Source organism: Nelusetta ayraudi, unplaced genomic scaffold (assembly GCF_046127955.1).
Source record: "Nelusetta ayraudi isolate G7.1 ecotype Tasmania unplaced genomic scaffold, CSIRO-AGI_Nayr_v1 ptg000022l, whole genome shotgun sequence".
NCBI lineage: Eukaryota > Metazoa > Chordata > Actinopteri > Tetraodontiformes > Monacanthidae > Nelusetta > Nelusetta ayraudi.
The window spans coordinates 2,162,501-2,186,657 of NW_027466072.1; the positions used below are offsets into that span (position 1 = coordinate 2,162,501).

Below are 24,157 nucleotides of genomic sequence, written 5' to 3' on the forward strand. Positions count from 1 at the left end.
CACAAACCAGTCGCCACCCTCAAAGTATTTAGGTTTCGTACCCATGTCTGAATCTTCTCCTGTTTCTCCTTAGGCAAAGTATAAAGTTCTTTCCATTTGGATAGAAAATGCATCCCAGCCTGTCCTCACTCCAACACATGGGAAAGTTCTCAAGTGCCTATTGCATGAGATAAACACGCTGCAGGTTCCTGGTGCAACACCAATACCACGAAGCATCCGGCGCTTGTTAATCCGAAGAATACACAACTTTTTAAACTTTAGTTTCTGCACAAACAGGAAGGGAAGAGAAAACAGTCTTGTCTTTGAAGTCACTGTAAAAGTCTGATTGTATTTGAGCAGCTCTGCTTTCAAATGGACACAAATATTTTGTTTGTTTTTTTTGTGCGTGTGTAATCGAGTAATACGTGACATTTAAATAATCATAACTTGTGAATGAATCCCAACTAAATGAAGCACCTCCTCTGTTTTCAATTTGTTGTGAGACCAAAGTCTCCTGCTTTATACCTGAAAAGACAGAATCATTGGTGTTTTCAGTTTATAACAATGGTCTCAGCTTGCCAGGGGATGGAACGATAGAAACAACAATATTAAGTCATTTTACTTAATCTGTTTATGTGAGTATATTGTTACCATTGCGTGTATTTGACTAAGTCCTAAAAGCTTGAAAGGAGTGACTGTTGACTGTCGGGTTAGCATTGCCTGACCGAAACAGATGAGGGCAAGGAAGCAGCAGAAGTAAACGTGCCTGTGTGGGTGTGTGTGTGTGTGTGTGTGCAGCCTGTACTTCTCCGGCTGCCATTTCTCCGCAGATCCTATCAATCCTCCTATATTTAGAACTTTCAGTAGCCTGTGGTTACTTCAAACCTTTGGCAGGCTCTCGTGTGTTGTGGTGTGGAATCCCACCCAAAGAATCTTTGCAGCCGTCGAGTTCCACTTATCCCCTCCTGCCGTTTCAAACGCCAGACGTTCCCCCACCTTCAGCCCAGTCGTGTGTGTGTGTGTGTGTGTGTGTGTGTGTGTGTGTGTGTGTGTGTGTGCCTTTTGTCATTGATGGGTCCCTTGTTCATTCCTCAGGGAGACCACAGACAGTTAAATTCCATTCAGTCATCATGTCATCTGTTTCTTCCATCATTTACTTCCAAAGGTCAGAATTCTCAACTTTATGGAACTTTATCTGTCACCTTTAATTCTCCCGTTACAATTTTATTTCACGCGTAGTCTTCTGTTCATCCCAACTCTTCTCATTATCATTCTAATAACGTCCTTCTCCTTTCTCTTCTGTCTGTGAAACTTTTTTTTTTGGTTAAATTTCCATCTTTATCTCACTTTTCCCTTTCCCTTCCCACTTTCTCACCCTCACACATACACACACGTAGACCCGTGCACACACACACTGTGTCCAGCCAGACAATTACCTCTTGAGGCTTTCCTCTGTCTCCCCAAAAAGCAACACGTCACAGCATGACAACTGCTCTCCTTATCCACTGACTGTGTGTGTAAATGTATGAATGTGTGTGTGTGTTTGTGTGTGTGTGTGTCATTCTCTGGGCCCGTTTAGATTGACCGTCATAGCTCGTAGCGATTAACCAGTGAAGGAAAGCAGATTCTCCACTCCTATATGCGTGTGCTTATGTTCCAATGTATTAGACAAGGGAAAGGATGAGATTTGACCCATTGGAGGTGGGGGGAGAAAAAAAACTGTCTCGGTAGCACGGACGAATGAAGCAATTTGAGAAGCCCTATTTTATGAGATAAATGAAGAAGCAATATAAATGAAAGAAATCCTCAAAAACATTCAACATTATTTTTTAAATTAAAAGAAACAAAAAAAGGGGTAAACTTTTACCAACTTTTAAACGTGGAAGAAAAAAACAAGTGCACTGGAATCACACGCACTAAGCACCAATACCAGTGATAGTGTTACAAGCAGAATACCTCATTTTATTCCCAATGTGTCAGTGGCTGCAGTGACATAAAGTCTAACCAGTGCTTCAACGGCTCTGTTGAAGATTGAAAGCATTTAGGTAGAATAAGTTTAGAGTTGTTGTCTCTGGAATGGTTGATAAATCATTCAATTGACTTTTTATGATCCATTTGACTAAATGCATTCAGATTTCATTGACTCACATGCAGGAGTATGTTTCCTTTGAATCCCACCGTCAGTATGGAACCAGCATGTCTGGGCTAAATACATCCATTACTGGAGCAGGAAGTCCTCACTTGATTCTGTCAGAAACAGTTTACCTTGTCATTGTTGACTTGAGTGCACATGCTACCAAACCTTCACTTGCTTCCTTTTGGTTGGACAACTCCCCCACCCCAAAAGACACATTCACCTTTTTATATGGAGGGGGGAAAAAAAAGAATCACTCCATCTCAAGTTGTCTCGCAAACTAGTTAACTTTAAACTACAGTTGTTGTAATGTGCCTCGGGGCTATTTATCAAGCCCTAGTTCTGCCTGTGAAATGAGGATAAATTGGTTTAATTTCAGCTACTGCTATGCCTGTCATCCATCAGGGGGATTTATTCCGTAGGTTGGATCCAGCATTTTTCCTCGGCCAAGTTGACCTAAAATTAAAGGCTCCAAAGGTGATGCAGAGGAGGAAAATTAGAGGAGAAAGGAGGAAAGAAAGTGAGTGATTAGACGAAGGTTAGGCAGAGGTGAGAGTGAGGACAGGGAGATACAGCCGGGGTTGGAGGGAAGGGGAGTATAGAAAAATCTGCTACCATCACATTCCTGAGGACTGTGATCAGAGTGGGACAGCTGTGGACTGTGTGTGTGTGTGTGACAGGTCAGGTTCATGAAAAGGCCTTCTAACTATATGTGGCTGTATGTGTGTCAGGGATGGATGCTTACCATCCTCCTAAAATGCAGCTCAAAGTATATTCCCTATTCTATTCCTTGCACCTCCCTGCAGAAAAGGTTGAATAAGTGCGCCAATATAACCAGTTAGACGGGAAGGAAACTTGTCCACATGTTTGTGGGTATTTTTTCCAACCACTCTCAATGCTCTTTCATCTTTTGTGGTTTGACCTTTCATCCACAAGCTCAACAGCTTTTTGGTCACTTAAACCGGAGATTTTGGAAAAGTCTCCTCTACTGTAACCATGTGCACAAGAAGGCATTTTCTTTTAACTGACTCGCCCCTTTTGTCTAATTTGATTTTATGCGTACGGTTTCCATTAAGCAGCAGATGTAGTCGATAATTATTAAGATTGTGCTAGTTTGGATCTGCTCTCCTGCTTTAATGTGGATGAGAGGCATCGGGTGGCAGTTGGTTGGGTTAAATTGACTTTGTATTCCAGTGCAATATTCAGAAACTGCCTAAGTTTTGTCACACATCACTCACACATCATGCCATGTGACCTCTTTCATTGGCAGCCACTAGACAGCCAGAATACCGTGGATGGCTGAGTGTGGACTTGATTATTTCAAACTATTAAGAAGAGTGGAAAACGAAGATTGTAAAACTTTAACTGGAATATTAAGGTGACTGGAAGCAAGATTGAAGCAAAAGCAAGAACGACGGAGAAAGAAACTTCTGAGCTCGCTGGGAGCAAAAACCAGGCACGAATGCGTGAAAATGTTGCCGGAGGGGAGCGAAAAGCAAAGGAACGCGAGTGAAAGAGTGCAGTCAGGTGAAAATGATACGGACGTGCAGGGTGGTCCGTCGCTCTCCCCCGTCTCTCCCTCCATCTCTCCACCTCTTTGCCCCTCTCTCTCTTCGGGAGGCTGACACTTCCCTTCATTCATTTGACCGCTCACAGAAGGGGGGTTGAATGGCAGAGTGGCGAAGGGTGAAAGAGCGGGATGAAGGGCGATGGGAGGATGAGCAGCAGACAGACATCTAAATGCTCGCCCGCCGGTCTATTGGAAGAGCGCGAGGGCCCGACACACAAACACACACACACACACACACACACACACACACAGCGGCTGGACACTCGCGCACAAACATGGATGCATAAAGCTTGAGCCGGGACAAAACACTGCAGCACATTTGCGTTACTATCGGGCACCAATGGGAGTGTTGGTGCATGAGGAGTCCTGGTGACTGGGCATTCTGAGAGTCACACCATGGAACTGTGCAACCAAGCAACCAGTCCTGGGTTCAGATCTGGCCAAACACCCTTAAATCACCAAAGCACTGATTTTTCATCTCCACAGTATCTCCTCAAACCTCGGAAAGATACAACACTTTTTCCCAGTAGAAAATGGTGATTACGAAAAACTAACTTTTACCTAATTGTCAATTTTTAACACTAATATAGAAACTATATATTTCTTCTATATTTACATTTAATAAGATTTCCCGCATCATTAAAAATTGACTTAATGTAGGATATTTGTGATAATTATCTTTGTTTAGGTTCACTGCTTCCCACATTGTAGACTAATAATTCCTGTGTTTATATGGGTACGCACGGAGATGTACATCTACTGTACTTAGGCCTTGATAATACACTTTAAAATGGGACAATTGCCAAACTGCAACACGGTATTTTATGTGACCGTTTTGTATTGTGTTGTAATGCGTTTTATGTTAACAGAACTAGATGGAAATTGGCTCTTTTAAGGCTATATGATTGCAGCCTCCCCTCGTTCTTGTCATTCTTGATAAATAAAGGACTGCTCAAAAGAATCCTGGCGCAAATGCAGGCACAAATAGAAACAAACTCACAAATCAAAAGGTACAATGTTGGATCAGCTTGCTAAGTGTCAGAAAATAAATACATAAAAAAAAAGAAATCTAGAATACCATAAGTTGTGAGCAGAATATGAAACTGTAAAACAGCACAAACACATCCATCCATTACAAATTTATATGTGCACTTCACTCCCACACATGTGCATGTGTGCGTCAGGGTTTGTGTATAATAAAGTGGTCGGTAATATCCTGCTGAGATAACCGTGAAAAGAAAAACAAAACCAAAAAAAAAAAGACTGCTCCTGCTCCAAATGTTCACCTCCATAGCTGCGGATTTATGAGTTCAAACTGTTATTTGTGTGGGATAGGTCAGTGTGTGTGTGTGTGTGTGTGTGTGTGTGTGTGTGTGTGTGTCTTGGCCCTAGTCTCAACTTCCTGTCCTGTCTGTGGCTGGCCTTATCGGTGTGACAACAGGTCAGGCAGTGGTCACAGCAACAGAAGCTATTCAGCGTTGTGATTGGAGGTGGTGGGGAATGACTCTTTGCCACTTCCGAGCACTGGTCAAGTAGTGGTCAGGATTAGGAAGGTGGGGGGGGGCTGTGAGTGGTGGTCAAGGTGGTTCGAATTGCCTAGAAATGCTCTATAAAGTCACACACTGACAGTCTTATGGCCAAATAACCAACGCTTCAGATGCGTCTGCACACCCACATGTCGTTGCCAATGACGTTAATGGCACTCGTCACTCTGAATAACTGCTGCCATACTTATTTTCTGTACACATGTACACACATACAGTGACCGTGTGGTGACCGGGCCAGGTCATTGTTCTGTCTTATCAGTGGTGACCTCTCTGTCAGTCTCCCCGATACGACCTCCATCTACACCCCTTCCTGTGTGTGTGTGTGTGTGTGTGTGTGTGTGTGTGTGTGTGTGTGTGTGTGTGTGTGTGTGTGTGTGTGTGTGTGTGTGTGTGTGACTCTGCGGTCACTCCATGGTCAAACTAAAAAGTTGTGACCCTTAAACTGCTCTCACCTTTCAACTGTTTCCTGTTAGAGGGGTTGCTGAGGGGACAAACGGTGTGAGAGATGTTTCATTTATAGCGCTGTTCTAATTTTACAAAACGTTTTGAGAGTTTTTTTTTTTTTTTTTTTTTGGAGAGCAGAGTGGGGTTCCCATTCAAGAAGAAGTAAAACAAAGCCATTTACAACAGTTGCGCAAATTAAGTTGGTATAATGTAACTGTGTGATTACTGCAGTAATAATGGAAACCTTTTGTTGTGTGCATTTTTCATTATTAAAGCGCAAGGCTAATTTATTGCTGTAGTAGGTACATTTCCCCCATTTTAATGTCCTTTGTAATTTAATTCACAAAAAATCTGAATTGATTAATTAGCATTTTAACTGAGAGATGTCATCAGTTCAACTTAATCTGCATTTTAGTTTTTTTTTGCTTTACAGAATGTTCAACAATACTTTTAAAGCTTTTCCCCATTCATGTTTTCATTGAATTTAGCATGTTTGTTCGAACATTTTGCTGTGCAATAATTGTAGTTTCTTTAGATGCTTACAACAGACATGCAATCTTAAAAATGTGCTTATTCATCATGCAGAATAGATACTGAAATATATTCAATTTAAGATTAACTTTTGAACATTTTTTGAAAGTTAACATCACAGAATCCTGATTCTCCATGCATGATACAATCCTGTGGCGTATCACTAAAAATGAATGTATCTGATTTCAAACAAAACAGCAAGTAAATTTAAGCTGAAACTTAAGCCAAATGACTCAACAAAAAAGAATCAACCAAATCCAAAACCAAAAGTTCCTGCAAACAAAACAGCTGTGAAAAGTGGGCGAACCCAACATGAACTCCCGTCCCGGGATTGACCTCTAAAAAGTGACTCAAGACTCCAATTGACTTGAAAAAAAAAAAAAAAACGTCTGAAGCCAAATTGACCTTTTTAAAAAGTGCTCGGGCCTAAATTGAGCTCTGAGCGCAGCTAAAAGCCGCTGTTTTTCTAGCCCTGTTTGTTTTGAAGTATTCCGTCTTTATTTGCTTTATCAGCGCACAGAGCAGCTCCCAGCAGGCCCCTCTGACTACACCCTGCACTCGTTTATCGTCTCCCAGTTTCTCACTCACTCGTTCTTCCTCCATAACATCTAGTTACCCTCCGCCTGACCTCGTCCGCACACTCCTTTCCCTTTCTCCTGCAGTCCTGTAATATTTCCACAATCATTCTTTTTGAGTTTTCTTCTCATTCTCTCTCTCTCTCTCTCCCTCTCTCTCTTTCTCTCTCTCTCCCTCCGTCTATGTCCCTCACTCACCCTCTCTCCATCTGCGTAGTGTCTAATTGACAGCAGAGACCCCTGGTTGAACCACCAGCACTCTTTCTTTTTTGTTTTTTTTCCTTCTTCTTTCCATGCTGATTCCATTTTAGCCCTGTCACTTTTTTTTTTTTTTTTCCAAGGGGTCGCACAACTTCCCTGTCACTGCTGACGAAGGGGTGGTGGGGAGAGGTGGGGGACACAGGGAAGGCGAGGAGGTGAGAGACAGATAATGGACGAGGGAAGAGACGGAGCCGAAGAAGAACATGAGCTAATTATGCAAGTGAGCTGGATTAGCATGCAGACAGTTACCCTTGTGACGTGATGATGCAGAGAAGTCATTTGAAGCCATATTCTCTCTCTTTACAAAAAGTCGTTGGCTGCTTTTTTTGTATTCGTCCGTGTCAATTACTATCTACTGCATCAACGCACCTTTTTCAAGGTTGCGTATAAAATTAAGGTGTCAAATATTTACTTGATATATTTACTTGATACTCAACAGGTATTCAAAAAAACAACCAGTAATGTGAATTAGCAACATCCCATCCAGGATTAGTATTGGAATTGATATTGACCCAATATACCAGATAACATCAGGACTGAACACGTGTTTTTATTTGGATGCCCTTGAACTTGAATAAGAGAAACTGACCACAAATGTCACAGCTTTTAGTTTACTCCACCTTATGTTAAACAATTACTAAATAACTTGTTTTAAATTAAACTGAAGTCGGGACTTGATTATGTGCTAAAAAACTAAATGTGTGCTTTGTTGCAAGTCTTTTTGCTCAAATAATGCGAAGAAATGCAAACAGCAACAGTTTTTTTCTTATTTGATTTATTTCAGGGATTTATATTTTCCCTGGAAAAAAGACAACCAAACAAACAAAACTAAATATGCTGTAAACCCAGCATATTTAGTTTTGTTTGTTTGGTTGTCTTTTTTCCAAAGGCACAGAAATTTAAGGAAAAGAACTGAAAAACTCTCAAATTTGTCACTTTAAATTGTTTAAACAACCTAACTTCTATGTATTATTGGACAAAATAACAAAAGCTCAGTTCCAAAGTTCAACATATCAAGTCTAAGAAGAATATTTTGATTCGACCAAGACTGTGTATCATTGCTGATAACACAATTTCCAGTTTTAGTAAACTATTGTACCTTATTTTTCCTTTTTTTTTAAGAGCACTCCTGAATTACCTTGACTTTGTGCTCAGGGTGGTCGTTCTGTTGCAAAGTGTCTCTTCAGTCAGCTTGGACAATTGGAGGAAAACATGCATTCTGAAAGTTCAGTTCAATATCCACAAACATTTTTGTCCCGTCTCGGTTAACAGAACAAAATTTCTTATACATCTCTTTTTATTTATTTTTGTAAACAAAGGTCTTTTTTTATCCCATCATCGTCTCGTATTTGTCATGATAAAAAGGGTCACTGATGTAAATATGCCTTCGTCATGATCGTCTGAGTGCCGTGGCCTCCATCTGGTCACTCCATGGAAAAGTCTCGATCGGTGGAGTGTTGAGGTGATCTTGCTCCTTCTTGGTGTTACTCCCATCACCACACAAGTTTGTTGGAGTTCAGCAGCTATATTGTCTTAAGTTCAAAATCTCTTAACTCAAAATGGTGTGTAACACTTGGTTGTACAACCTTTTTTCTTGCAATGACGTTATCTTATTTCAAACCAGCTCAGTGGTCTAGTGGTAGAGTGTCCACCCTGAGACTGGGAGGTTGTGGGTTTGAATCCCCAGCTTGGAACTTGGGGGATCAGATCACCCAATGATTCCCGGGCGCGGCACCGCTGCTGCCCACCGCTCGTTCAGGGGATGACGGGCGGAGGACAAATTTCGCACCCTTCAGGATGTTACAATCACTGAGACTTTAACTTTATTTTAAAGGACATTTCGTGTTTCTCTATACCTCTATACCTTTGTCCCAGAAGCCTCTGTCAGGTCACTATCATACTGATGGACAGATGTCAAAAAGAGTCTTTTCTGTGGCCATAGGAGAAAACTCTTTAGTGACCCTTGAACCCTGAAAGTTTACTTAAACTGAAATGGAGAGCCTTGTAGGCAACGACAAGTCGAGATATGGATTAAAAGGAATGAGGAGTTAAGAGATGATGGACAAGTGTCACTGTTTTCTCTCCCTGGGGAAAGTCAGTGACAGACTTATCTTCAGCGTCCTCTTAACACGTCCACCTTAAGCCCAGAGACGAGGGTTTCAGAGACCTGATTGACACATGACAGTGTTGACCTTTAAACTCTGAGCTCATACGTGATTTGGCGATAACGGTTTAGGAAAGAAGGCTGAGATGACAGAAAGCAGACAGGTGTTACCAGCAATTCCTGTTTTGTCGGCCTTTTCACTAAAAACCATTTGGGATTCTTCGCATCAGCTTTCTTCTTCTTGCGATTGACAGCCTTTTGCCCGATAGAAAGTGTTGCTCACCATCGCAGCTGGACAAAACTACGAGTGACCCGTGAAGAGTCAAGTGGTTAAATGGATGGACGGACGAGTGATGGATGGAAGAATGTGAATCTTAAGATGACGGGTGCCAAAATGGCTGCATTTCTTGATAAAAGTCCAGTCCACTTTCCTTGGTTTTAGTGACCTTTGACCCCTCTTGTCTGTCTAATGGTTGCTGGGCTGCTGCGAGACCCTGTGAGAGCACTCAAAGTGTTGTTATAAGGACGGCAGAACTGTGCAGAGGAACATGTAGAGTCAGAAGAAAAACTCCAACTAAATATAAATTTGTTACATTGCTTACCTCTGCAGAGACATTACGTAGCTGCAACTGTGTGTATGCGTGGGTGTAAACATGATGAATTCTGGGTGACCCCAACGTTTGGCTATTAGGCTCGAAAACACGACAATTCCCCCGTGATCCCAAATAAATAAATCTTGCACACAGCCGGAATAACTATTAACTAGTGTCTGCTAAACACCGGGGGTGGGGGGGTGGGGAGGGGGGGGTGGAAGTCTGGTCAGAGAGGGTAGAGACAGGAGCTGGGAAGATGCTGAGGAAAGAAGGCTTGAATAGACAGAGGAGAAGAGCGGGGTGAGGTGAGGTGAAGTAAGCGGTCAGGCAAAGGAGGAGTGTTGAGAAAGACGAGAGTTGAAAAGAAAACATTACATGGAGGGTAAAGGTAGAAGAACACCACGTTGTTGTGGAGAGTTGTTAAGATGACGCAGAAACACAGAAGAAACAATGTCCACTGATAGAGATTCACCTGGATGGTGCTTCACTGGCAGTCCCATTCAAACTGGATTACATTTTCAGATTACAATGACTCCCACCAAAGGCATTTCTGTGCAGATTGCACATTTTCATCCTGATTAGCTCCAACAGGAGAACTGTAAATGCCCTCTAATATCGCCCCCCTGCACCAAAAGGAACTTTCAAGCCGTTTTCTTTTTCAAGCTGTAACAAAAATGATTGGTCCGCTTTGATTGTCATAGCCAGAAGGTTCGACCAATCACAGTCAGCAGGCTCTTTGCTGGATGTATTCATGAAGCGATGAAACCAAAAGGTTAAGTAATAATTCCACCTGGATTGTGGTTTAAAGCTGGCAATGGGTTGGCGGAAGAGTTGAAGAGTGAGGACAGTTGCAGAAGAGTAAATGGAGGAGAGCAACACGTGAAATGCATAGGAGGGCAAGAAGGGTAGAGGAGAGCAGAAAGAGTGGATGGAGTCAAGGAAAGGAGAAGCAGAGGTGATTAACAGCTGAAATGTTCGAAAAGAGGGGCGCAAGAAAGTGGGACAACAATAAGACAGGAGGGGGAGTTGGGGAGGGAGAGTTGGGGGTGGGGGGGGTGGAGGGTGAGGAACCCCATTAGCGGAGGAGAAATGAGAGAAACCAAACAAGAAAATACGAAGGGAAGACGTCACTCTGTTTTTCTGCTCGTCCCCGGGAGAAGAATACAAGGAAGCAATAATCTGTGTGTGTGTGCGCGCGGGTGCGCGTGTATACTAGAGACAGGAGCGATAGCGCGGGGGAGGTCATGGCGAGGTGAGAGAGGGGGAGCGAGACGGAGAGAGAAGTTCAGCAAGAGGTGAAGAGAGAGACCTGCCGTTTTCTGTGTGTGTTTAGGGTGAACCGGGGGTCAGGAGTGTGTGTGTGTGTGTGCGCGTGTGCGTGCGTGCGTGTGTGTGTTCGCTCGCACGCTCGCTCGCTCGCCAGAAGGACCTGCTGGCTCGCGTGTGGCTCGTTTTTTGGAAACCCCACACTTCTCTCCCCTCTCTTTTTTTTTCCCTCCTCCACCTCTCTTCCATTTCCATCAGTCTTATCGGCCTGTCCTCCTCCCTCCTGTCCTCCCTTCTTGTTGCACTTCTCCTACTGCTTCTCTCAGCCTCCATCACTCCTCCAAGCAAACTTACCTACTGACCTCAAGTTCACCCAACACTCCTGCCGCCGCCGCCGCACCTTCCCTCACCTTGTCCTTCGCCTGCCCACTGCCAGGCTCCCGCTTTTGTCCTCCGTCATCCAGCCTCTCCTCACTTGTCCTGCCGCCGTCCTTTTATTTCAGCATGACTCTGAACTCTCATCTCGTGTCAGCTGTCGTCTTGTGCCTTCCTCTCCTTCGTGCCTCACTACTTGTTCAGTTCACGTTTCTCGACTTCCCTTTCCCTCCTTAGTGCTGGCTTTTTTCTTCATGTGCATTTGAACGTCATCAGCTGTCTTACCGTTTTGCACGAGCATAGGAAATTTTCCTTTGGGTGTGTCAGTATTTTTATTTCCTTCTTTTTCCAGTTTCTCTTTTACTGCTATCACTTTATCGTTGTCATTTTCCTGAGTGGTGTGTTTTAACACTTTGCATGGATGAACATAAGGGGCACAATTTGACACCTCACCTTGATGAAGTTGTTTTCATCAGCAATTTATCTTTGTGTTTCTGAAGGGAGCCTTTGTAATTATGTATTTCTATGTCATATTGTTTTTTTTAAAGTTCTTACATATTTTTACATTTTCATGAAAACTCTCCCAGGGAAATACATGTATTCGAATAACCGCATGCACGAAAGCAGGTGGTGATACTTGACACTTGACACACAATTAAATACAATCAAAAGTAACTTGCGCCGTGCGTCTAATTATGCAACACATGCACTTTACGTGGCTGCATCTAATTAAGTGACAGATTTGCTCATATAACCACACAGCCGGGTGATATTTCTGCTTTATGTAACAGCCGTTTGTGCGTTTGTGTGTACCTGTTTGTGTGTGCGCCAATGTGGCCCGCTCCCATGCTGTGTGTGCGTACTTGTTTATATGGGGAGATTAGCAGGTCAAACCTCGGCCGTGCAAGGGTGAGCTCGGGGACAAACGCGTGCAAGAGCGAGACAGAGATGAATACAGAAGCGAAAGGACCAGAGGGAGGAGGGGAAGTGTGGGAAGGAGGAGGGAGGAAAAGATCAGGAAGTCCAAATCAGCCATTCGTCTTGTAGTCTCCCTCTAAAGCGAGATTTAGAGGAAATATCAGATGTAATAACACAGCAGCGCGCTTCCAAAATATTTCAGAAACTTCCTGTTTTCATGAATTGCTCTGATTAGATGAAATGAAGGCAAGTCAGTAACCTCTTTTTAGTCGTACACTGGGGTCATTCATCAGGACCTTTAGCCAAAAATTCAACACTACACAACATGATGTCAAATTGCTGGGTTTTTTTTTATGCAGTCCTTCATGTGAGGGGATGTTTTGGCAGAAATCAATTGACCTGTTCTGATCAAGTAGAACGTCTCAAAACATAGGAGATTACTGATGTAGTCTTTTTGCTGATGAAAATGTCTCTGTAGCTTAAATGAGGAGATTCTGAAATCTCGCCAACCCCGAGTATGAAGTATTTATACAGGTTCATGAACTCCATAACGACACACTTAATTTTGGGCCCGAGGTACAAGAGTGAATAGCCACTGCTCCAAGGTATTGTAAACACAATGGACACAATGCCACCAAAAGTATGAGCAAAGATGCTGCAATAGTGTTAGCTTTATCTAAAGTGGATTAACAGTATCATAATGGCATCACAGGCTTTTCCTGGAAGACTGCATTATTCCCCTTAACTGATGACTGGCTTTGCCCAGTAAAACAACACAGCATGTTGCACATGGCCTCAGAATGGTGACACACGACTATTTTGCTAACGTTGCACCTTTCAACAGCTAGAAGATGTTAATGGGGGCCTGATGGCTGGAGGTAATAACACAAATTTATCCAACCATCTCAAACCAAAACATCCAGAAGAACATGACAAAGAATTCTTTTTGAGGATGTGAAATAATTACGCAGCAGACAGACACGCCTTAAATATATTGCTAGTAAAGAATCGATGATTTTTATCATTGTAGCTCTCCCCTTCTATCAAGATTTTTGATTGATTTTTTTTCAGAATTTTTGATATGCACTAATTAATTTGCGACTGTGTGATCTCCGCTGGCTAAGCTGCTTTTGAACCCAGCAATTAGACTGATTGGAGGCTCGGGTTCTTTCCAACCATACACCAACGTCCTCTCCAAAATCAAAATTCGAAAGAGGCCTTCGTCTCACTGGTAGATTCCTCCATATCGCTCCGCCGGAGTCTTTCGTCCAAGCCATGCGCCCTGAAGTTACCTGGCGATGCACCTTGTAACCCTAAACACTCCCTATCTGTCCACCTTCATCTGCCCTCCCTTCACCTCTCCTCACGCTGTTTTCCATTCCTCTCCGTCTGTGTCTCTTTCCATCTCTGTGCCCTTTCATTTTCTCCCCCCACATGTGGTTTTGCTCTCCATCCCTCTGTACTCCTTCCCTCCCTCTCCTCCTCTTCTGTCATCCCTCGCTCACATATGGTTTCCCTCTTTGGGTCTGTGTGTGTGTGTGTGTGTGTGTGTGTGTGTGTGTGTGTGTGTGTGTGTGTGTGTGTGTGTGTGTGTGTGTGTGTTTGGTGTTACCCAGAGTTCACCGGGGCTCCCTGCTCATATGGGCGCATGTTTTGCAGACGGAGATAGAGAGACGGCGTGTGTGCATGTCTGCGAGCTTCGGGTTTTGCTTGCCCGGTCCTGTTTCTGTATGTGTGTGTGTGTGTTTGGTCGAGTTCAGCGGGGCAAGAGCAGGTTATACAACTGTTTCAGTTGTAGGCCATTTAGGAGAGGAATGTACCCCCTACATGTTTATTTACCTGTGTACGTCCAGTTCAAGAATTGCCCCAGAGCTATGTTCTTTCAAGAAAACATTACACTTCAGACTTGAATATTGTCTTTCACAAAATGTTTGTCGTGCCCTGGCGAAGCTCAGGAGGTAGTCTGGTCGTCCAGCAGCCGAGGGCATGGTGGTTTGAAAACCTCTCCATCCTAGTACGAATTGTCTTGGCTTTGAGACTTTATTGCCTCATACGAATGTGAGTGAATGTTCGGTGGTGGGCGAAGGTGCCGTTTGGTGCAGATTGGCACCTGCACCCCAGTCACTCTGGCCCAGGGTAGCTTTGGCTGCACATGTGGTTGACCGCCACCAGTATAAAAGTATATTTGATTTTAAAAATACCTTGGGTTGCTTTCTTACGGATAGAAATGTAAGTGGTAGTAAATCGTGAAGTCAGTAACCATCCATCAGTCCATTCATTCATCCATCCATCCATCCATCCATCCATCCATCCATCCATCCATCTTCTAGACCTGCTTCCTCCTGCACTCAGGGTTGCAGGATCTGCTGGAGTCTATCCCAGCTGTCTTGGGGCGGCGCCGGGGTTACATCCTGGACAAGTCACCAGTTTATCACAGGGCCACATAGAAAGACAAACCAACATAATTCAGTAAACAATCAATCATTTAATGTCAAAACCTAAGTTAGATACAGTGGCCTCATAAACCTTCAGAACTGTCACTCTCTCTACAGTCTGGAGTGATGTGCCGCTCCCAGGGATGTGGAGGAAGTTTTGCGGGAGGTTCATTGTCCAAGTCGAGGGCACAACAACAACAACAACAACAACAACAAAAACAAGTTGTGCAAATGGCCAAGACGGGTTTGGCTCTAATTAAAGCTCCATTTCCAACTGAGCCTTGTCAGTGCATTCTTCAGGCAGACGCCTCACTCATCTGATAACACCGTGCCTTCCTCTTAGCCTTACAGTGCGTGTCTCCACATGTGCTGGTCAGATTGATGGGTCTGGTCGGCTGGGGTGTGGACGGGTCAGTGACACCATGATGACCTCCTGACGAGGACGTTACGCCTCAGCTCGGCGGTCGCCCCTCGTAGCCCATCACGTCACCGTTCCAGACCCTGCAGTCAGTCATCTTCTAACCTTAAGCAGACGTCCCCAGCAAAGCCTGGCAGCAGGCCTTTACATGCAGGGCCAGGCTGTCGGGAATGTTGCCGTCACAAACATTGTTGGAATCTCGCTTGACGTTGGGCCTCGAGAAATGCACAGAAAATGTGCATAGAAAAATAGATAGAAAAATGAAATTAAAAAAAAAAACACACTTGGATCATTACATTACATTTATAGGGAAATAAGCAGCAAAAACAGCCATGCATAATTATCACTTGGATTATTATTGAGAAATGTTTTCTTCAGTTCAGCTATTTTCAAGATTCATTCATTGTATTGTCATGGTTTATTAACCACTAACTTACTCATCTAAAATCAGGTCTTAAACAACATTCAGAAGATTCAGAAGATTTCAGTGCAACAGATGATTTTCAGTATAACATTGCAGCCCTGTCCACTGTTATTAAAATGTCCAACCCACCAAACTGCCAGAATTGCTCATAATATTTATCATTTTCTTCCAGAAGTGTATTTTACAGCTGACCTTTTTTTTCTTAACATGTTAAGATGTAGTCACAGATTATTTTTGGCCATCTGGATGAGGATGACGATGGCCACTCTTCGCTTGGTAATAATGTGGGTGTGATTTAGTCTTCCTGTCTGTCTTTTTCCAGTTACTGGACCTATTTACTCAGTGGGATTGGTCAACCTACCTGGCAGACTATGGGAAACCAACCTGCAAGTACCTGCGAGTCAACCCACACACTGCACTGGCCCTGCTGGAGAAGTATGCTGTCATCCTTATATTTATTCATACGTTTTCATATGAAACATTTTTTTTTTCACATTCTAGGCCGTTGGTCCATCTGCCTTCAGACAGCAGCCACTATAATTGGTCTTTGTCCTTACTCCAACTTAACATCCTCTGAACTTTCTATTGGAAAGAAATAAACAAATATATGCTTAGAAAAAAAAATAAAAATAAAGCTGCAAGCAGCGTTTGCGGGACTGAGCCTATGTGGCGGCCAAGAAATAAACAAATAAATGCTTAGAAAAAAAAAAAAAGTGTATTTCAGTGAAAGTTTTCAACTGCTCTTTTCTGTCCTGTTTTGGCAGGTTATTTAAGCCGTGAGTATTGTCCTGTGTGTGCGTGATATTGAACTAGCATGAAACTAAATCAAGACACATGCTAGCCCCGTTTAGCCATCTCTATTTGTTTATCTCTAGATACATGATTCAGTATCGCACAGATCACAGATAAACATTTAGAGAGAGCAATAGATGTTAGAAAAACTTTTTTTTAACCAATTACAAGTTGCTTAATTTTCTTAACTATTTGTTGATAGTTGGGAAATCTGTTGCGTACCAATCATACACCAATGCTTTTTCATTCAAAACACTCCTCTTTGCAGCTTTTCCAACGTGTTTTAGTCACGTGAACGGCCTTGTTGGGTGATTCTCGGAAATCTAAGTCCTTTTTGCAGAAGAGGAATTCTTTCAATTGAGTCATGTTGAGTCAGTTTTAGAATTAAGCAATAATGGCAGTGATGGTTAGAAAGAGTGGGTTGCATTTGTAAATGCACTCCCTTGTATGCGGGAGGAAAAACGGCAAATTGCAACAAAAAAAACAACATTTGCCAGTTGTATGATAACTCTTCCTGTGTTTCTAGACTGATGTGGCTCCTGAGTGTTTCAACGTTCTGTTCAATAATTCATCCTATTACGTTGAAGACTGACTGCAGAAACTTACAACAGCACGGCTCCCGAGATGCTTTGCCTTTACCTTTAGCAGGTTCCTATGTTGTTTATAGCTCTGTCCCATTCACACACGTAGTCATACCAGCCTGTCTAAAGATGTGTGTGCTAAACATGCTGCCTGTGCACATGCATGTGTGTGTGTGTTTGCCTCGAGGCATCATCTTAATACTTGGTACCTACAGGGACACTTGCTGCACAAAAATGTTGACAATGGAAAGTGAGATGCGAAACACCGAGAACAAACCACTTAATCCTGTTGGATCTGTTTTCCTTCTCTGATTCCTCCTCATCCCGTTTCTTTTCCTCTCCTGTGCTTTGCTGCGTTGCCTCTCGCTCCTCTCACTTTTACCCTGCGTCGCTCCATTTCTCCTCCTGTTCTCTCTTGTTCCTGTTCTCCAGGATGAGAGAGACGAGCAGAAAGAACAACGTCTTTGCCCAGTTCCGGAAGACGGACAGAGACAGGCAGAAACTCATCGACACCGTCATCAAGCAGCTGCGCAACCTCATCGCACAGCACCACACCTAATGCACGCCGCCTGATTGGCCGAGGGGCCCGAAGCCGCTTCACAATTGGACCGTTTTGGACAACTGATTGGGGGTGGGGGGGTGTTGGGGGGAGGGGTGAATGATTATTTTCAAGTTTTGGCTGATCAGTGCGCTTTATATATATATAGCAGATAGAAGAGTTGCTGTAACTCATCTTTTACATTACTGGGAAACAACCTAATAGTCTTCTTTTCTTTTTGGCTGATGGCTCTGGTTTTATTTTTCACTTTCATCTCCCTTTGTTGAACCTCAGACTGGTTCTTCATCAGTTGCTGAATCCTTTCCGACGCTGCTCGACCGCCTGACCGCCTCCCTGCCTGACGGAGTGAATGGCAGCCAACTGACCAACCAGTTGACTGTCTGCAGCAAAGCAAAGTCCTTTCACAGTCAGCTGAAAGTCAAAGAGAATGTCTGTATAAATACATATTTTGATGCTGCTCTGCATATGGTAAACTATTTAATTAGTGTATCACCACACCGCTGAAACCAGTCCACAACATAAAATCAACCATCCCAATAGGGAAACTTACAAGTAGCACAGACGACATGTTGCACGGCGTTTTTGTTGGATGGAGAAAGAAGGGGAGCTGATAAAAATAATTTCTGCCACAGTAGTGAGAGAAAAGAAAACGGGCTCCAGAGTTTGTCGCGCTGCCCGTTGCTTCATACTTGACCTCCTCCTCATCTGGCTTTCTCATTTTGCTAAAAATCAAACTGACTCCTCCAACAGTCCGTCCTCATCGCCTCCCGGTTTCTTCACCTTTAATGTCTTCCACATTGCTCCGCTCTGCTCTCGCAGTTGCACAACGCACTGAATGTCTTCTGTGGCATCGTTTCTGTTGCTTGTGGCGTTTGGCAGCGGGAGGAGCGCTGGAACCAAGAACATGTCTGGAAAAACACGCTGATGTTGTCCACAAGCGAGCAGAATGATACCCCGATACCCCCCGTCACCCCCCCCCCCCCCCTTTTTATATGAGTCCGGGAGATACCCCCCACCCTGTCTCCCCCCTCCCCCGTCCTGCAGACACTTGAACGAGCAGCGTTGCTCCGATCCGGCGACATTCTTCCTTCTGTGTGATTATCAGCCGAGGTTGTTCTTCTGAGATGTCTCCTCAGTGAAACTTGGTCGTCTTTAAATGGAGGCGTTGCCTGAGCCTTTTTGGTTGTTGTTGTTGTTTTTTTTTTAACTTTTCATTTATAAGTATCTGGGTCTTAAAACGGAGGCGGTGTTTCACTCTGTGTGGTGTATTTGCGTAAAAAAATGTAGAATCTTTGTCTCAGTGTTGAATACAAATGAAACTGATTGGTGTTGTCAAGCGTTGTGTTGTGTTGTGTTACGGCCATGCACACATGCTTCCAGGTCTTCCATGAGCGTTTGCCAAGCTGTGCGGCTTGTTGTGCACATGCAAAGTTTATCGCGTCGTCGACCGCATCCGATCTGAAGGCCAAGATGGAACCTTCAGATGTTGTGATGACGTCACATATCCGTTAGCATGAGATGATCTCAGCGTTTGAGACTCCTACTGTGTGTGTGTGTGTGTGTGTGTGTGTGTGTGTGTGTGTGTGTGTGTGTGTGTGTGTGTGTGTGTGTGTGTGTGTGTGTGTGTGTGTGTGTGTGTGTGTGTGTGTGTGGTGATGTTGGCGCGAAGGTGAATGTAGTGAGGAGTGACTTTTTCTTTCCTTGAACTAATCTATTTTTGCTCTTTGCATTGCTTTTTGTATTGAACTGGGGTGCAATAGTCACATTGGAAACAGCAGCATTTCTGTGTGTGTGTGTGTGTGTGTTTGTGTGTGTGTATTTTTGTGGCAACGAGCGAGAGATTCACTCATGTTGCTTTTTAAAAGGGATACAGACCTTCAGTGTTACTGTTAGAAGGGAATGCGAGTCTTCCACTTCCTGCTTGTAGGAAGATGCTCAATCAGTCGACACGTTGGGTCTGTTTGGAGAAATCATTGGTGTGTGTGTGTGTGTGTGTGTGTGTGTGTGTGTGTGTGTGTGTGTGTGTGTGTGTGTGTGTGTGTGTGTGTGTGTGTGTGTGTTCACTTTGCATGCCAGAACTGTGAAACCAGCTGTATCTTTAAACTCGTCTTTGGCTGTGTATCGTTTCTGGTTGTTGGTAAGGGATTAGGGTTGTTCATGTGCCTTTGCTGTACTCCCCCACACACCCTCCTCCCATCCAATCCCACGCTTCACCCCCCCCCCCCCTCAACCACCACCACCACCACCCCACCCCCTGCCAACAGATCATCATCACTGTGGTGGGAAAGACTTGACACACTTGCAAAACATTCAAACTTCCATCCAGAGCTTCCAAGCGCCTCTTTCTCATCTTCTCAGGTTTGTCTGTTATGTTTGCAGTTTACTAATGAATAACACACAGTGAATCAAGTCGAGGGGCTGCATAATGAATCTCGTCTCCTGAGCAGTAGTGTAGCAGCAGTGAGCGAGGCGCTTCCTGCCCAGAAACCTTCCATCCCGCTCACCTGCACATTGGACCGCCTTCTGTGGTTGCGTCACAGACGTTGTCGCTACTTTTGTACGTTTTTCGAGGTCTGAGTCGAGACGGGAGCACATTCATACTCTTATGTTATACCACTAATGAATGAAAGTGAAATACTAATGAAATGATGCTGACAAATTTGGAATAAATGGAAACTGGTGAATTTGATCTGGATTTGCTGTCTTCTGTTCCTTTTTACTTTTTTATCTTAGATTAATCTTTGTGATTAATCTGAGCGTGATTAATTTAAGTGATCAAAATAAGAATGATTCATGTAAAAATCTATTTTTCTTTTTTTTTTTTTTTTGATGCATGCCATCTGGAATGAGACCTCACTTTGAATGGTTGGGTTTCTTCGTGCTCTTCAAAGGGCCTCGATGTTCACTTTATTCATGTCATACTGAGTAGATCTTCCTGTTTGGGGTGAAACGGTGTCAGCTTAGTTCACAACAAGTGCTGCTTGTATAACATGTTGGGTCTAGTTGGGAATTTCACATACACAAAAAGATGCAGCATTCACAGAAACAGGAGAGAGGGGGATTAAATGTCCACGCAGGTGCAGTAAAATACATCTGGATTCACAGGCTTCTTCCTGTGGTGTCTCAGGACAACTGTGCACACCGTGGATCGTGGTGGTGGTGGGGGGGGGGGCTTTTACACTAGCAATATTTTGACATTCAGTCAAATGTTTGGAAAATATTGTCAAGGCAGATGATAAATACGAGGGGTCAGGGGAGGGGTGCTGCTCAAATTGGTCCACATTATGACAGGTTAACTAGTACAGGCATAATAAATGGAATTCCCAACTGACTGGCTCTTCAGCAGTGATAAAAAAATAAATAAAATAAAAAAAGCGAAAACCTCCATGTTTTCAGTGTTAATTATTATTCTAATATTTGCAGTTGTACAGGCTCATTTTACAGTTCAGCCAACCTGTCAAAGTCACTCAAGCACGACACTGCAGTACCTGTTGCTTCCTCTAATAGCTGGAGACTGATGGTCTCCCCACCCCCACCACACACACACACACACACACACACACACACACACACACACACACACACACACACACACCAGCAGGGAGATGACAGACAGTAACATTGTTACAATAAAACACTCGCCACTGTCTGCCCCCCCCCCCTTCCTTCGCCCACCCTGGCTGACTGTCATCTTATTGACCTCTGACCCCTCAGACAGCAGGGGGAGTGTGCTGTGAGGGATGTGATTAGCGTTGTGTTTGTGTGCGCTGCCGCTGCAGGTGGGTGGTGAACCTGGTGTGTGTGTGTGTGTGTGTGTTCTTGTTCAGTGGAGGGAATCGACTCGGATCCGAAGCAACACAAACTCTCTGCGTGCTCCAGGTTTTTTTTTATTTTTTCAGCTGACTGCGTGTGTTTTCCCAGCAGTCTATAGAGGAGCGCTGGAGCGCTCAGCTCGGGGGAAGCCGCACAAAAACCCTCATTTTTGGCCATTTCCGAACTTTTCAAACCACTGCATTTACATTCCCCCTTTCAGATACGCTCCAGAAACACTCACTTGCTGGTGTCGAGTTTTTAGAATCTTTCTTTTTCGCATTTACGTGGAAAAGGACGCATAACATGGAGTTATCTGGAACTCGAGTGCATCTGACAGCCAGGGTGGACGTGGCTCACACATTAAGCTTTCTTTTTTCCATAGAAGTGCAGTTGAGAGTCAAAAGTGCAGAGGAGCACGTTCGTCCAATCATCCCCGCCCCCCCCCCCCTCCCCCCTGGCCTCCCATCCCCCAGTACAGTTGAGTATAACAAGATTGTTACGGTAAGATAACATAGCTGGAGCGTGCGTTATCTCATTATGACTCCTCGGACAGCAGTGTGTCTCAGATTCCTGTGGTCTGGCAAGTGTGAGAAGAAGCAGATCCCCCTTTTTAAACACACACAGGAGCATCCAGACTCCAATAAAACAATCCCGTGTTTCCTCTGCTCTCCTCGGCCTTTCAGAGAAAAGCCAAACGCATCATGAGCCTGCATGAAGCTGCTATTTATAAAAGATTTAGGGGGCTATATACACAATCGCTTGGATGGAATGTTGAATATTCAGAAAATGTTTTTTTTTTTCTTTGTTATTTTAATATGAAAAATGGTCCAAGCAAAAGTAAACGTCTTTATATGGTTAATTATTTGGAGGAAATCTGCCTCTTTTACTGCTCGCAAAGTAATTTTACACTTCAAATCATCTTTATTTATTCAGACAGGGCGTGTAATGTGCGTAACGTATGTTTTCCTTCCACTGGCCCGATTGTGATCTGCAGGTGCAGGTGGCCGATGTTTACAAGAGACCATTCCCTTGACTGTAGTGAAATATTATCGCTTCATCTCTACGCCCTTATTTCTGTGCGTGCACTGCGTGAGTGTGAGATTGTGCGAGTGGAGACGAGGAAGCGTTTGACAGGAACAGGAAGTGGTGGCATGATGCGACAAAAAGACTTCCTATAAAAACATCATCCATAAGTAGAAGGGAAATGTCCGATCTCCTTTCCAGTCTCCTCTACTGTCTTACTTCCTGGTGAAGGTAGGTAGGGAAAAAAAAAGCCACGATTTCCCCCATTATTGAGATTGTTCACTGGAGAAATCTGAACAGTTTGATGGGCTTCAGTGTGAGTTTGTATTATCTGTCTGTCTGTCTGTCTGTCTGTCTGTCTGTCTGCCTGCACCTGTTTATTGCTCGATTTTTTTTTCTTTTTATTCTTCTGCCAAATGATGGATTTCTTCAGTGCCTGCACAACTGTGCCGCTCCTGACACACACACACACACACACACACACACACACACACACACACACACACACACACACACACACACACACGCAGACACAGAAAGGTCTAATGAAGATGGATGAGACAGCACACACACTTCTCCTCGCCTCTCGGTTCATGATGAGAGTGAGGGGTCAAAGGTTACAGCAACACAGTGTGTGCAACTTTCCCTTTCCCCCTCCGTTCTCACTGTGTTCTCAGCGCGCTCATCCCCTTGGCATCAGCCAGTTTTAGATGTATTTAGTCGCTTGGTTGCTGAAACGCCTACTGGCTGGATTGGACGCAGACACAAAGACCAAAGACCACATGAAGCTCTGGAAAAGGAAGGCAAAGGGACATCTCATTGCTTGCTTTTTAAGACACAAAATTGTTTGAACACCTGATAGATCAGGAAAAAGTTTTTGTTTCACAATGTTCATGAGATCTCAGCACAACAAATATCAGATAAAATTGTTCAGTTTAATCTTTAATGTGTAATATAATCCTGCATGTGATTATAAATATTCAATATATTTGTAGTCCAGTAGCACGATCCCTACGACTCTGGCATCACCACCAATTTCACCACAATCACACTGGACAACAATTTACACTTTACACAGTCATTCTTCTTCTTCGTCAAGATTGTGTGACACTCCCAGTGAAAAGCAGGCCTAGCTTGTTTAGATTTCCTTTGATTTATGGTTATTTTAATGGCCAATTCAACAAAGACAAAATAAATCAGCCAAGCGCCAACACTGTCATTTTTTCCTTCAAGTAAATGATTTATTTGTCTTCCTTTCAACTTCTCCTAATTATGCTTTTGCCCTTTCATTTATCCATGTTACTTGTCACACTGAACTTTACCAATACACATACAAAAACAAGCAGAAACAAGAAACAATGATGGTTAATGAGGACTGCTGAAGCCCACTCCAAGTATTTTTTCCTGACCACGGAGCTGCGGTGAGATAGAGCCAATTAAAAAGCTTTGCTGAGTCGTAATAGCAGCACATCCTGGTTGGTGTGAGTGATGAACGTTTCCCCTGGTGTTCACAGTAAACACACACACACACACACACAGAACAATCACAGTGTCAGCCGGCATTAGCCTGGTTGAACTTTCTAGACCTGATTTAATTCAAAGCTCTCCAGGGAAATTCTCAGTGATACGTCGGCACGCGTGGGTGTTTGTGTGTGTGTTTGACCCTGTGTGGTGGGTGAGCGCGAAGGCGAATGAGCGGAAGAGAAATGATTGCAGCTGGGAAGTTGACGAGATGAATGCCGTTGGAATTTCTCAAAGTACACAGCCGAGTGAGTTACGGATGCTCACTCATTGCGGGTGTTTGCAGGCACAAAA

At 43.7% G+C, this 24,157-nt stretch overlaps 1 protein-coding gene across 1 annotated transcript in view; it reads left to right on the forward strand.

Annotated features, from left to right (window-relative positions):
* exoc6b (exocyst complex component 6B) overlaps window positions 1-19,140 on the forward strand; it is a 71,403-nt gene extending 52,263 nt beyond the window's left edge. The window contains exons 22-23 of the mRNA XM_076028077.1: window positions 15,897-16,009; window positions 17,380-19,140. Of these exons, the coding sequence (XP_075884192.1) occupies window positions 15,897-16,009; window positions 17,380-17,506 (240 nt within the window). The 3' untranslated portion in view covers window positions 17,507-19,140. The remainder of the gene's footprint in view (window positions 1-15,896; window positions 16,010-17,379) is intronic.
* Window positions 19,141-24,157: the final 5,017 nt, after the last annotated feature.